Source organism: Hypomesus nipponensis, chromosome 9 (assembly GCF_054491055.1).
Source record: "Hypomesus nipponensis isolate SF chromosome 9, ASM5449105v1, whole genome shotgun sequence".
Lineage (NCBI taxonomy): Eukaryota > Metazoa > Chordata > Actinopteri > Osmeriformes > Osmeridae > Hypomesus > Hypomesus nipponensis.
The window spans coordinates 19,546,821-19,562,518 of NC_140369.1; the positions used below are offsets into that span (position 1 = coordinate 19,546,821).

General features: G+C 43.7%; 1 protein-coding gene across 1 annotated transcript; it reads right to left on the reverse strand.

The window, feature by feature from the left end:
- Positions 1-127: 127 nt before the first annotated feature.
- tmem128 (transmembrane protein 128) lies at positions 128-3,151 on the reverse strand. The gene is made up of 4 exons (XM_084705313.1): positions 2,743-3,151; positions 1,139-1,271; positions 833-994; positions 128-554 (listed from the first exon to the last, which is right to left on the reverse strand). The coding sequence occupies exons 1-4, from the start codon at positions 2,975-2,977 to the stop codon at positions 455-457; spliced, it is 630 nt and encodes a 209-aa protein (XP_084561439.1). The 5' UTR covers positions 2,978-3,151; the 3' UTR covers positions 128-454.
- Positions 3,152-15,698: the final 12,547 nt, after the last annotated feature.

Here is a 15,698-nt window from a genome sequence, read left to right on the forward strand (position 1 = left end):
AGGCCTTGGTACACTAGTCAAACATTTGCTCTGCAGTTTAGGTTTCAAGAAAAATAAGAACAATTCAATTTAGTCAAAAATGATTTGACAGAATTTTAGATAATGGAATAACACAAAAGCTAAAACATTTATTTAAAAAAAATCCATATTTAATAATAGGTTGAGACAGTTAGAAACGTATAAAGTTTGAATGGTAGCTCAGGTTGTATGCTGTTTCAGTACAAAAACAATACTTAAGAGCACAAAGTGGTTATTGACAATAGTGTTGTAGATGCTGAAATGTTTTCAATAAAACAAATAGGCATAAATACTTCATGGGTTTTCTATTTTAGACTGTTTTGTTACATGAAGTTAGCTTTGTCTTTACTGTATTTAAACATCTGAAATACATGTGCAGCATGAATTTCAATACATATTATAAATTGCATTACAAACATGTTTTACATCTTACTTTTCAACCAAGCATTGATATCAGCATCACCACTCCCATGAATTGGGTGAACAGGATTATGGGAGTGAGGAATGACCACACAGGCCAGAGTGCAATATTAAAACTGTGGGGAGCAAAATAAGAGTGAGTGAGTGAGGGCAATCAATCATTACTACCTGTAATTCCAGTATGGAGTGGCAATTCTGATTCTGCCAATCATCTAATAGTGCTCAGTCAAGCAGTCTTAATTGAAGTTGAGTTTTTGTATTGGTTAGCGTTCAGATGAAAACTACAGATAGGCATGGTGGCTAGTGATGGAATTATTGAGGTGTCCCTATGTCAAACAATGCAGAGGTGTAACTTGCTCCAACAGTATTATATGGTAAGTCTGGAGTCTCTTACCTGCAAGATGCAGCAATGAAGGATGCGGTTGTCGTTGGGGCAATGGCAGGGTACACCTGGTCATAGTGCTGTATCCCCTTGTACCACTCCAGATACACTATGGAGAAAGTAGCCAAGGACAGACATACTCCAAACAGAACCAGGCCAACATTAAACCACCAGCTGAAAACAAACATAAATATGTTCCTTGAATGAAGAACTGAGTTAACATCCCACAATACCTTTAAAGCTGTCAAATGGAATTCAGTGGAAAAAAAGATATGGAAGACATTAACAGAGGCTAACAATAGCTGGACAAATGATCACCTTTTAATGTCCTCGTTCTCCACAATGACTCTGAGGAAATCCACATAATAAGTCAGGCAAACAGACGCCACTATCCAGAAGATGGAGTGGCGGTTGATACGAGGTAAGGGTTTTACATCTTTTTCTTCTTGACCTACAGAAATGTGTAGAATAATACTAAGTTTCTTTTTTATTTCATGCAGCAATAACAAGTGCATCGTAGCCAGGTGATGCTATGAATTGTCCTTAAAACAAATCGGTTTGAGGTGTCACAAATGACTTGCCATACTGTGCAATGATCATAGTCAAACTTATTTTTTACTGACATTTTTGTCACACTTCATCTACAATAGTCTGGGTGAAATCTTTTATATTGGATGAAGCTAGTTGAGGTCATGGCATATCAGATAAGCAAAGCTCTGATAACCTAGTTATAGCCTCTCGTCTTTCTGATTTGTTGAATGCCTCCTCAGTTCACAGAAGCAAAGAGCTGCCATTAATTCCAAGTAAGATGACATTAAAGGGTTACAACTACAACAATAAAAGTATTGAACTTCCAACATAATATAATAATAATTTTCAGTCATACGTTTAATCGTCACTTTTCAGTTTTAAAGAGCTTTCAAGATGAAACTAATAGGGTTCTTGTGGCTATAAGATTACTTCTTAGAGAGGTTTTAATCTCTATAATTAAGACTAGTAGTTGAGCAGTTGATTAAATGTATCATAGACAGCGGTTGGCTGGTGAAGTGGTTGAGCTACAAGGTCTGTCCAGGTGGGAATTCAGGTTCAGGATGAACTTGATGCCCTTAAGCATGGACAACATCTTAATTTTAATGCAACTGGTATCTGCAACTGCAAGTTTCTAATCTGGAATTTAGCCTATGCCAACATGTTGGCAGCTACTGTTGCAGGCTGCTATGTGGTGGTGTTCAATACGACAATTAATAACTTCAAATTAAAAATGATAAATACAAGGCGATCAGCTTGGGGGGAAAAAATCTTAGCCCAAATATCCGGCCAATGTTCAGTCTGCGGTCTTGTGTGCAGTATCAGTTTACACTGGCAACAGACTGAATCATGGTTACAGTGCAAAAGGCTAGAGTTTGCAACCAGACTAGATATCATGTTGCCTGCAGTGCTGACACAGCGTTTGCACATAGTCAAAACAATCAAGAATCAGCGGCAGGAAGCCCAGTTACAGCTTTCAGACAAGACAATTGTCCACTGTACAATTCGTCTACTAAACCTCTTTGCTCACTGCATAATTGTCAGCCAAATGTTGTGCAAGTGCATCACCAAGCCATATTTTTTGTTTCGACACGAATACTTAATTACAGACTTGGTCTTGGGGCTAGTTTACGTTAGCTATACCAGCTAATGGCATAATGCAATAACTAGACACGCAGTAGCCTTGCTATATACGTGGGAAAGGTACAGTATATTGCTACTACGACTAGTCAGCTACTAGCCTAACTATATACGTAGTAGTAGTTCTACGGTGTATCCCAATACCCATACTAGGCCTATTTAGATTTTGTTTATGGTACTAAATGGTATGGTAGGTGTAGTAGTTGGGACGCACCGCGCTAGTCTTGACTGAGTGGATGGATGACAGAACTTACTCCTTTCATCGTTGTCAACCGCTGAAACTCCTTGCAATAGAACTTCAGCATTGCTCTTAAATCTATTTCGCAGAGTAACAAGCTCACTGTCGTCAAGCATATTGGATAAAAGGCTGATTTGTTTTATAGTCAACGTATGATCTAATATAAGATGGATACGTTTTCTGTTAGCTGATGGTAGAGAGCTAGCCAACTGTGCCCTTCCTGCTTTTTGTCCCTGAAGAATTACGTACATTTCAAGGGACAGTTTTTACAGCTGTACCAACAGCTTTAAAACTAAACAAAGTGCTAAATTATGCTACTTTAATTTAAAACTAAAAAGTTAGTTGGGACACATCATGCATACAGCATACGTATAAATTATCGGCTATGAACAATATAATTTCACATTTAATAGTGTGTCGGTACTGTATTGGTTTGGTTTCCATGGTAACGCAGACAAGACTAACATCATCTGTAGGATACTTTTATTCATTGATAGCGAATCAATTGCAAGACCATATACATTTCCTGACTTTAATTACATCACATAAGGACAGAGAGGCAGTTACAACCGAAACTGTACTGTACTGTAGTGTAGCTAGTGGTAGACCTACGTGCCAGTGGAGCGAGTGGTACGTGGCAGTAGGTATTTTCGACTTCATGCAGCGCCGGCGGCGCCGAGCCGGGCTGCAGGCGGCTGCAGACGCTGCATGAAGTCGAACGTACCTATAAGTTAGTGGCAGTGGCGCCTTAATGCCAAGCCCCCACCCCCCGCCCCTCGGCTTGAAGCAACGGCCCCGGTGGATGTAGGTGGTATTGCATTACGGTTAGGTTTCCGACTCTTCCGGTCGTTTTTATTCTATTAACTCCAGTCAACATTTACAAAACTATCTCCCCAAATTTTTTTGTTGTATTCTCGAACCTGGCTCATACTACTAGCTTTTTCATAGAATAAATTTTCCTGATTTTTGCTAAGTTTGAGACCAATCCGAAATGGGTAAACTAGCACCCCATTTATTTGCTTACGTCAATAAAAGTTGCCTGCAAATGTGCTTGCGGATACTAACAGGGCACGAGCACAAAAGTTCACATTGGTCGATAGCCGATTTACATGGCGCTGAATGAGCCATAGACTTACATTGAATGAGCACAGGGAGAAATGGCTTGAGTTGCCTGCCTTGTTGTAGCAAGTTTAGCAAATCGTTGTCACACATACATGAAATGTTGTTAATAGGCTATAGTTTATTCCCGTTATTTCAAAACGGATTTGATTTTTCGTAAATGTTCATGACATGATGGCAAATATAGGATGACATATATTATGTTAAGCGCGAGCATAGATTGTTGACATATATCTGGAGCAAAAACGAAGATTAATACTTTAACTTTTAACCACAGTAGGAAATGATATATATTTAAATAATATTAGTCTTGCCTTCAGAAGCTTTTGTTAAACACACCCATTATTATTTTTTTGATCGTGCCAGACTGCTTTTGTGGGACAAGGTCCTCAGTGATATATGTTTCACCCCCACTTACATCTGATGGTAACGTCTTGTAGTCTATGGTTCTATGAATATGCCCCTTTCAAAGGCCAATGTTCAAACAAGTATATTTTAGACACACTTCTCAAGCTTTTATTTATTACATTATTAACACGTCTTGTTAGATCACGTTATATCCATTAATAGACGTTCGGTTTTCTAGGTTGAACATATAAAACACAGGTTGCATTTCGACACTGATGTGAAATTGAAGGCAGTGTGAATTTCGTGGCATTTCGTTTGAATATAAAGTTGACAGTAAGCTATGGTAAGTCTGCATTATGGAAGATTTCGGTTACCAAAATAACTCATTTCTTTGCCTGGCGAGAACAACGACGGAGCTGTTCATGTTAACAGTTTATTTCATCCGATACAATGCGTTGGAAATCATACTCATATCACGAAGAAAAAAAGCAACATATGTGATGAGTTCCATCTAGAATATCCCTATGTTTAGCCCTAGAGCCCATTTCTAAAAAACAAGTAGAAGGAATACTATACAGTGACAGAATACATTTCCGTTAAGTTTGCATCATGTCTCTGATTCTTATCGGACTTTCTGCCCATAGATTCTGCCTTAGCTCACACGCTCGTAACCATATAAATCTATGCTCGCGACTGGTTGTCGCAAAGTATGACGTGTACAGCTAGTTGCAAGCGTGCACGAGGTCTCGGAGCTAGGGAAATAAAGAGCCACTGTTAAAAGCTAGACCGGAAGACACGGAAGTGGAAATATGGCCGCGCCCAGTCTCGCGCTCTCGCTTGCCTCACTGCGCCACTGAGCACTTTTCATAGAAATGAATGGGGACGCCATCTTGGAAGACAAAAGTAGCTTACTGTAGTTATATTAACTCTATGCTTAATGCACGGGCTTACCTGGGTTTAAGCCCGGGGCCTCGACCAATCAGGGGCCTCTTAATTATAATACAAAATAATAATGATGATAAACGTCCTTATTCGCAGCGTCATTACTCTGCTCTACAGTGGCATCCGGTGGTGGATGTGGAGGCCCCCCTCCCCCTTATTTAAACAAAATGTAACAAAAACTGGGTAGAGTGTAGAGTGTAGAGGGTAGAGTGTGCTTGCTTGCTTGCTTGCGTCGTTTGCAAATGGGTCCATTTATGAAACAAGCTGAACCCCCTTTGAGACAAAATATTTTAACAATGTTGTCACCATCGCAGAGCCTGTTTAAGGAGAGCCTGCCCACTCCCTATTAAGCCCCATTCTACAGAATGTTGTTGCAGTTCCACCAGAGTTCCACTGGGAATTATCGCGGTCGAGTGCAAAATGAATGGGAGTCTACGGAGCTAAACAGCTAAATTAGTCTCTTTCGCCTGATTGTCGTTGATAAATCTCAAATTTGATTGTAGTTTTAGCATGTTCAACATGGATTACAGGTCAAAAATTAAATGAACTAGTACTTATGTCCTTTCGATTTCTTACAGGGTAAGTCGTTGTTGCCCATAACACGCTAGCATTCTGCTAACGAATGCTGATTGGTTAGTGAAGGACTGACTACGACCAGAGATCCCGTTTGATGGCATCCGAAGCAGAACCAGAATGTCAGAGCATTAGCAACATTAGCAACAACATTAGCAAGCCAAAACTCTTTCTAGCATGTGTATTGACAGGGAGAGCCTAACCTGTCAGCTGTGTTGTCGATGCCTCGAGAGAAAAGTGGAAGTAACCAGAGCTTGCCGTCAAGCAGTAGCTCTGGTCGTACGATGTGTATGACGTCAATTACATTTTCAAAGGCTTTTTAGAATGGAAAGGCGACTTAAAAAATGTCTAACAACCTGCGGCGTGTTTTTTTTTGCCTCCCCTTTCGAATTCAGAATTCAAATTACTAGACAAAAAATTATATCCTGAGAAAAGTGGATTTTGAGGGCCATAGCTCCATGGACCTCCATTCATTCTGCACTCGACCGTTAGCGCCCTCATATGGAACTTGAGTGGAACTGCAACAAGTTTAGAACCCGGAAATTTCCAGAGAGTGGGAGATCTCCCTTTGTTAGACATTCTCTAACCACCGGCAGTATTTTTCAGATGGAATCGCGATTCAAACAGTAGCTACCATCTGCTAACTGAAAATATGCCCTTAAACGCGACTTTTTGGTCTCAGTCAGTCTAGAGCCCTGCGTGGAGAAGCTGAATTGTGCTACGAGCAAGCTAGCCTAGCTGCTGCAAACTACACTGAGTCAGGTATGTTTCAGGAAATACCAAATGAATCATGGACTTCTAGCCAAGAACCCACATCTCATCTACTAGCCTACTAGGCCCGGTGAACATAAAATAATTCTACAGTGCAACAATTAAATTTTAATCAGCCTACCTAAATAGAGTGCAACAATAACCTCTTGATTACAGTAGCTAGCTAATGGTGTTTACTAGTATGGTGTTCACAAATAATACAGTGCAATAAACATCTAAATGTCTCCCTTTCAGTCTTAACGTCTTCATTCTTCTTACCTCATTTTAGATAATCTGGCATAAGGTTCAAAAGAGTGTGGGCGCGTACCTTCAAGTTTGACCCACTATTAGACTACGTTGAGCTTTGGCGTTAGCATAAATTCGCATCGCGGCTAGCATTACGTATGGCGAACAATAATCATTAAAAAACACAATATTTTGTGATAAAGTAGTAGGGTCGTCTGGCTCCAAGGGGGGGCATTGGGGGGTATTCCCCTAATGGAATGCTGTATCCCCTCAAATAATTATTTTGTTAAAGTATAACTAGCCTAAGAAATACTGGCATAATGGTACATGCCAGTGTCTCTACTGGCACGTGACAGTGGCTAGTGGTACGTGCCAGACAGTGCCTCTACTGGCACCTAGTGTTATATGCCAGACAGTGGAGCTACTGTGGTACGTGACAGTAGCTAGTGGTACATGCCAGTGCCTTTGCTGGTACATGACAGTAGCTAGTGGTATGTGACAGCGCCTCTACTGGCTACTGTTTGCTGACGACACAACCATCGCGGGCCTCATCTCTGACAGTGACGAGTCAGCCTACAGAGAGGAGGTTGACACCCTGACATCATGGTGTCAGGACAATAACCTCTCTCTCAACATCAGCAAGACCAAGGAGATGATTGTGGAGGAGGAGCATGCACCCCTACTCATCAATGGATCTGAAGTGGAGAAGGTCAGCTGCTACAAGTTCCTCGGGGTGAACATCAGCAACGACCTCACCTGGTCTGTTCACACGGACAAGGTGGTCAAATCGGCCCGCAAGCGCCTCTTCTTCCTGAGGAGACTGAAGAAGTTTGGTATGGACTCAGTCATCCTCACTAACTTTTACAGATGTACTATAGAGAGCATTCTGACTGGTTGTATTACAGTGTGGTATGCGAGCTGCACAGACAGGGACCGCTAGGCCCTACGAAGTGTGGTCCGTTCCGCTGAGTTCATCATCGGCAGGAAGCTCCCAGCCCTACAGGACATATACCACACACATTGCCAAAGGAAAGCCGTCAGGATTCCAAGAGACTGTTCCCACCCATCCTCCAGTCTCTTTACCCCGTTGCCTTCTGGCAGGCATTACCGCAGGATCCGGTCGCGCACGCAGACTGGACAACAGTTTTTACCCAAGGGCCATCAGGCCTCTGAATGGACACTGATATGGACATTGATTTACTGCACACTAGTCACTTATACACTGTCACTTTCAGCACAATAACCAACATATGAACAAATGAGGTGAGCAGGTAATTATCAACATATTCACACTTCTATGATACCCGCCCGCAATTGACCTGCCTACATTAACGGAGCACAAACAGTTCTAAATAAGCGCGGCGACCTACCCAGAACGAGTGCTAACTATGGTGGCTCTTAAGGTACAACAAATGCCCCCTACAGGCCTTCTTAAAGTTACTATCTTACATCTTCCCCTTCCTTACTTGATGGCATCCCAGCCATTTGACCACACTAAGTTCAAAACCACCCAACAAACATATATATGGGAACTCCAAACTACTTACAACAAATGTTTAACCTGTGTTTGGTGGAAAAGTAAAAGTGTTAACATGTGTGTGGGGGTGTGTATGTGTGCATGTGTAGCTGCCACTCAAGTACTATGTACTACGACGGCTGCTCCACTTAGGGCCTGCTGCTCTTTTTGTTTTGATCCTTTGCCATAGCTGCCATCCTCTCTCTATTTTCTTCTGATCACTGTCTGTCTCCATGACTTGTGACTCACAAGATAGTTTCCTTGGGGGACGCCTATTCCTCTGTGGATTTCTCCTAGGAGAGCTGGGACCCTGAGGAAAGTTATCGCCACTGTCAATCTCATTACCCTCACCTCCATGTCCTCATCCTCTGTGCTTGTGTGTTCGTCCTGTCTGATTGATGGCCCAGGTAGAACTCTGTCAACATTTTGTCCTCTGCTGTATCTGACTCCATGTCTGCCTCTCTTACATCTGTATCCGGCTCAGACTCCTCTCTTAGCGTTTCATCAACCTGATCCACTGGGAGGACATGCATTGTGTAAGGAGGTTGCGGTGGATCACCTTTTCTCTTTCTTCATCCTCCTGTCGTACCACATACACCGGGATGTCAGGTTGCTTTTTCACCACAATGTATGGGCGGGACTCCCTTTATCTCTCAATTTCTGCCGTCCCTCAACATGACAGACTTTGATTAGGACTCTATCCCCTGGGCTGAAGACTTGACTACCTGCTTTTAGGTCCTAGTACTTTTTCTGCTGTTCCTTAGCGTGCCAAGACATCTGGTTGGCCTGTGCATAGGCCTTAGAAAGACAGTCATGCAGGGTCTGGACATAATCGCTGTATTCACTTGGCTCATTATTTGTAGGGAGCCCAAAAATCAGGTCCACAGGAAGTCTGGGGTGTCTACCAAACATTAGATAGTATGGTGTGTACCCAGTCGAATCATGGCGTGTGCAGTTATATGCATGTGTCATGGCGTCCACATGCTCATGCCATCGGAGCTTCAAGTGTGGCTCTAGTGTCCCCAGCATGTTCAGCAGTGTCCTGTTAAACCTCTCAGTGGTCCCGTTCCCTTGGGGGTGGTATGGGGTTGTGTGGGTCTTAGTGATGCCAGTGCATTTACATAACTCCTTTACAATAGCACTTTCAAAATTGCGCCCTTGGTCTGCATGCAATTTTGCAGGGAAACCAAACCGGCAGAAGAAGTTTCTCCACAGCACCTTAGCCACTGTTGTTGCTTTTTGGTCCTTTGTGGGGTAGGCCTGTGCATAGCGAGAGAAGTGGTTGGTAACTATTAGCACATTTTCTATACCCCCTTTGGATTTTTCCAGGGTCAAAAAGTCCACACATATAAGCTCCATGGGTGCGCTGCTGTGGATGCTGACCAGTCCAACATAGCCTCAGTGACTAATCCGTCTTGGTCACAATCACTACAGGTGATGCATATGGGCTCCCGCTAGACCGGATAACTCTCTCTGTCTCCATCTCCTTTAGCAACCATCTGACGTCCTGCCACTGAGCGGGGGGGGGATCTTTCGATATGGGAGCCAAAATGGCTTGGAGTCCACCAGAGGGATTTCGTGCTGCACTGGCTTTGTGCGGCCATAGTCTGTGGGATGCTGTGAGAAAACGCCTGCATTCTTTTACACAAGTTCTTGAAGGAGAGAGCGTTGTTGCTTATTTTCCACCGCTGCTCCACTAATGTCCACCACCCCGGCATGCCTTGTTGTCTCCATCATTATTACCTCCCTCCTTTTTGTCAGCCAACTCCACAACACTGTCTACAAGAAAATCATTGGCCAGGTGTATGTGGCTTGATGGTCAAAGCACGCTGGGACAGGTTCATAACTCTGACAGGGGAAAGACCACTCTTAACATCAACAAGAACTTTGGCAACCAAGAGGTTTTGTTGGAGTTGTAGGGAGGGGTGGCCTTCAATCAGGGCTGTGTATGTTTTTCTCCGAGGGCCAACAGTAATGTTACACCATAAGTCCATTTCCTTTCCTGCCGGGATGTGAATCTTACGGCCAATATACACAGCAGGGCCTACCATGTCATCTGTGACACTTTGTTCAGTGCCTTCAACATCCTGTAGAGCCGTATTCCATTCTGGATGGCATTCTTTAATATGATGGAGAAACTGCTGGCCAAAGGACGCTTGGAGGTAGGTTCTGGAGGCCCGAATGACATTGGTCCCTACAAGCAAAGGGACGGAGGAGCGATATTCGGAATCAGGAACAACAAAAGCTGGTACATCCTTGAACTCTTTTCCCAGTGCTCTCAGTTGGATGCTAAGGACACCACTGTGGGGCACCCTCTGACCTCCAGCACCCTCTATGGGTATTTTGAAGGGCTGTAGCTTTTGTTGTTTAAGGGTGGGGTGATTCCGCCAGTATCTATGGGTAATACTGGTTATTTGAGAGCCAGAGTCAATGAGCGCCCTGCACTTCATTCCGTTGACTTCCACCCCCCCCCTCATTCCTGGGACCCACTAAGGGAGGGTCCTCTTCTTCGCTGGTCTTTTCATCCTCCACTGGGGGATCTTCCTGCATGCCCATGGTAGCCCCGGTTACCATGGGCTCTAGGCATTTAAATGGTGTGATGACTGGGGTATGCTTCCCTCCACAGGGGTCACAGTCTGGGTCCATAGGTTGGGATTTGGAAACGCTGCTCTGCAGACCCGGGCAATATGTCCTTGCGCCCCACACCTGTAGCATGTGACATTCGCAGCCTGAATGACATTTCCTGCAGGTGGCTGAGTTTTTAGTGGGGTGGCAGGGGGTGGAGCTGAGATCCTTGATTCTAGGTGACACAACTTGGCCAAGTGTTCCTCTTGGTTAAAGGCTAGCCTCTTGACCATCTCAGTCAGCTCTGTTAACTCTGATGCACGTTTTGTTTTATCTGCCTTCACATTTGCACTAGGCTCTGGTGTAAAATGTACCTGCGCATATGTCTTCTTTGACTTATGTTGCGACTGGAATTTTTTTGTTTCCCTTGAGAGATTTCGTAGCTCAACCTGCAGCTCTCTGAAGCTTAAAGGGTCAATTGACTGTTTTTTGGGGGGTATTTCACACTGTTCCTTAAGGTCTCCGAATAGGGTATGTAACATTGGTTGGGTTGAAAATGGCCCGGGTGCTGTTCTATGTCCACTGACAGATCCTCTGAAATGTTCCCGGGAAAAAACACTAGCTTTTCTACTTTTATGGTATGCTCATTAATATTTAGTTAAGCTGCGCGCTGATTGGTTGGTTTTCAACGAGTGAAGCTGGAGAGCAAAAACTCCAACAGCAGCACTTGCTGAAACACCGAAGTTGGAGACTTGAAATAAAAACGCGCAAATAAATCTATTGTGTCTACACAACACTGTTTTAAACAGATTGACTATATATCATTTGAAATGATAACATTACTTGTTTCCACTTCTGTTGCTGAAGCAAACTGGATTGACTTGGGTAGGTAGAACGTTAGGCTACAGCTTAGCAACCAAACCATATCGTGATTCTACTCGGCTTCAGTTAGCTAGCTAGCTCTAAATAACTTGCTGAAAAATAACATGACAAAGATCTGGACAAACGTGCATCGTGAATTGTAAATTTATATTACACAGGTTATTTATGTGAATGAAACACAGTCAGGAACATGAATCAACGTTAGCCCCATTGCCAATAAACTAGGCTAAATTATCACACATTCTACCTATGCTCTTGCGTTAGCAAGCTAAACTTGTTTACATGCCTACAGTCTAGGTGTTACTAGTAACAGTTACTAGCAATGCTAACGTATCCTGTATCAAGCACCTGCCTTTCTCCAGTTCTTTCAAATAGATTATCTCGACAGGCGTTAGCAATAAGCCAGACTGCTGTTTGTTTTCTGGCTATGTTTCCTTTTAATGCCGACTACAGCTAGTCGAGCTAGAGTCATTTGATGTGTGTAGAAACTTATTTAGCATTCTACCTGGTATGCTATATACAGGAAATGTTAGCATTGCTAATAACTGTTAGCACAACATCATACTGTCCTTATAGCTTGCGGTAGCAATGAGCATACGGTCGGAACAGCACCTCTTTCCAGGTTCAGCAAATCCTGCTTGCAATTATCCAAGGTTGTCAAAACTGTCTTGGGTGAAATGTTCAGAGCAAATTAATGATTGAGTATCAAACTTCGCCGGGATCTTCTCATAGACAAAAGCAGCCATGCCTGTTGAATGTTTGGCTCCTTGGGAAGACTGTGAGTGTTAGCCTTCCCTGTACAGCCTGGAACACAGCATTTATGACCGTGGTCCATTTTCAATATCCTTGTTATAATTCAAAACGTTCTTCTTTGTAATTCCTTATAAGTAGCCTACACATAGCAGCGCGCAGCTAAACTAGTATCGGAGATAGATGCTACCTCGGGCTGGTCTGGATGTAAATTCTGGGGCGTGACAAAGATACAGACCAGAGCCAAAAACGGCGGTCCCCGGTCCTACGTCAGACCGGTAGCTTTGTTGAAAAGCTAGCGTTTTACAGCCAATTTTTTCCTTTTTGAGATTTGAATAGGAAAGAGGTGTCAATGGACTCTGATATTCACGGTATGTTCATTTTACCCACCGAACTGTTGTTATTCAACTATGACAAGGTAAAAACTCAGATTTGCAGTTAGTTGCCCCTTTAAGAGCCTGGGCTTCATCTGTGCAATTCTTGTGTACACCTCCTCGTCATTGAGTCCTCTTAGGAACTGCCTGGTGAGTTTACTGTCGCGATCAGGGAAAGGCATACACCCCCGTTGACTCTCTTCCACCGGTTGCGGTGTCGCCTCCAGTGCTATGGCATAAGAGCAAGCAGGCTCTCCTGGCTTTTGGCTGCATTCGTAGAAATCGGCAAGTGGGTCGAAGGAGCCACGTGCTTCACTGTATTCTGCCTTTAGTTCCTCAAATGCATTCTCTGGGGTCTGTTCATGTGGATGTAAGTTCAGCACCAGCTTTCTGGCTTCACCAGTCAGGTGTCTCACCACCGTGGAAAAGCGGAGAGGAGATGGCAGATTTATAGCCTCCAGGAGATACTGCATGTCCCGTATCCAGTCATCCACAAGCATTTTGCTATCTACATTACCAGTAAACACCTGCACATTCTTGACTTAGATGGGTCTGCATGAAGCCACCATAACTTGTCCGTGGGTTAGATGGGTACAAGTGCGTGAGTGAGATGGAGGATTGAGGTGGGGGCATGATATGTGATATGTGCGTGATCTCCAGGATACATGATGGTTTGCTGGTGTGGCATAGGTACATTTCCTGGGTTGGGGGCTAGCGGGGGGACTGTGTGGCCAAAAGTTGCGTTTGCAGCATCCAGGGGTCTGGGTAAGGTCATGTTGGGGCCCCATGTTCTGGTGGCCGGTTGGTGCCTGGGGGTTGCTTCTCTAGGCTCTTGGGGGTAGCAAACAGGGGCTGGTGCTGTAAACCCCTGGGGGATCAGTCCAACAGAAGGGGGGTTAGTCTTTGTGTTACTTGGTTGTGGCATTTGGAACCTTAGTATAGGGCCGGGGGGGTGGGCAGTAAATAGTCAACGTAACCTTGGGGACCAGGCTTCACTCTGGATAAGAGCGTCTGCTAAATGACTAAATGTAGGCTTCATGTCCTGTGTGGAGTGATGGGGGCAGCCTGATGCTTCTGAGTTGGGGGCCAGTGGATACCAGCTTGAGGTGGGACAGCAGCGTCCATCATAGTTTCTACTTATGGCCTATGCGCAGGAGCATCAATTGGGAGAGTAACAGCTGGCAAACTGTAACCGGACCTGTTTGGATTAATGTTTGGTGTGAGTACTGGGGGCGGTGGGGTGGGCTGAGGGCCTAATTCAGGTCTTGGGTAATGTCTATAGTTATGGGGATCATAGTGGTAGTGCAATTGAGGATCAGCAAACTGGGTGATATGGTTAGTACGCTTGGGTTTCACTATTTGCTTTGGGCTCGCTGTGCCTGGGTCTGGCGCCACCACCTCATTAAAAAAATGAGTTGGAGTTCTATTTGAGTCCAGTTGGTGGCTTGTTGCAGGCCCAGGGGAGGGTGAATGCTCTAAATATCGATTTTTACATTTAACACAAAATACTTTTGCATAAGTAGCCTTCTATTTGCTACAGTCAATAGCCAAACACATGTCCTGGTGCATGTAACTCTGCAAGGCTTTTGTATTTTGTACTTCTGTCGATCAATTTCATATTTCTTGTTAGTTAGCCTACTGCATCCAATCAGCGCTGAAGTGTAGTACCTACCCTTTCCGTTCAGAGTTAATGTAATGCGTTTTTGAGTTAATGTAATGTCGTTTTCCATTTGGAGAGCGTGTTTTTGTATTGGGGGGAGGTGAACAAGTCATCCGATTTCGGGGGAGTTGACTCGTATTCGGGGGGGGAGTGTTTTCATTTGGGGGATGTACTCATATTAGTGGGTGTTTTGCACTTCAGGGCCTCCGTACATGTTTCTATAGAATACTGGAATACAATATGGCACATTTCATATTTTTTTAAGCTTTTTGGGGGCGAAAATGTTCTACACATGCAAATAGTCCCCTATTTTACAGCAGTCAATCTGCTCTTAAAATCCAACCAGAATGATATTGATTTTGCCTGGCTGGAACTACTTCACACTTTCCCCTGTGCTGATGATATCACTTACTGAAATTATGATACTGACAAATTCCTCAGAGATTTTGGTCCATATTGACATGATAGCATCACGCAGTTGCTGCAGATGTGTCGGCTGTACATCCATAATGCGAATCTTCCGTTCCACCACATCCCAAAGATGCTCTATTGGATTGAGATCTGGTGACTGTGGAGGCCATTGGAGTACAGTGAACTCATTGTCATGTTAAAGAAAACAGTTTGAGATTATTTGAGCTTTGTGACATGGTGCATTATCCTGCTGGAAGTAGCCATCAGAAGATGGGTACACTGTGGTCATAAAGAGATGGACATGGTCAGCAACAATACTCAGGTAGGCTGTTGCGTAAACAATGCTCATTGGTACTAAGGGGCCCAAAGTGTGCCAAGAAAATATCTCCCACACCATTACAACACCACCACCAGCCTGAACTGTTGATACATGGCAGGATGGATCCATGTTTCATGTTGTTCATGCTGATATGACTTACTGAAATTATGATAGCAGTCATTTTGTGACAAGGCCCAGCAAGCTTTGCAAACACAAAATGTATGTCGCTCCCAATACTTTTGGCCACGGCTGTAATTCAGAACAGTCTAGATGGGGCTTACATGGCTACGGCTGATGACTGGAATATTTTCTCATCAGGGACCAAATGTTCTGGTGATGCCCCAGCATGTGGGTGGACTGTTAAATATAAGTATATAAAACCAGACCACAGTCTCTGATGTTGAAATCAGGAGATTCAATAGATTTTGTGATTGACACGAAGATATCAGAAACATTTCCATGAACAGAAGGTGCTTATGCTTATCATATGCCTTTAGTTTATTCTACTTGCGAGAGA

Excerpts from the sequence above, each read along its gene's own strand:
- tmem128 (XM_084705313.1), bottom strand. The coding sequence starts at position 2,977 with ATGTACGTAATTCTTCAGGGACAAAAAGCAGGAAGGGCACAGTTGGCT. Across the intron at positions 1,272-2,742 it reads GGTTGACAACGATGAAAGGA|GTCAAGAAGAAAAAGATGTA; the intron begins GTAAGTTCTGTC and ends ACATTTCTGTAG. Across the intron at positions 995-1,138 it reads GAGAACGAGGACATTAAAAG|CTGGTGGTTTAATGTTGGCC; the intron begins GTGATCATTTGT and ends GTTTGTTTTCAG.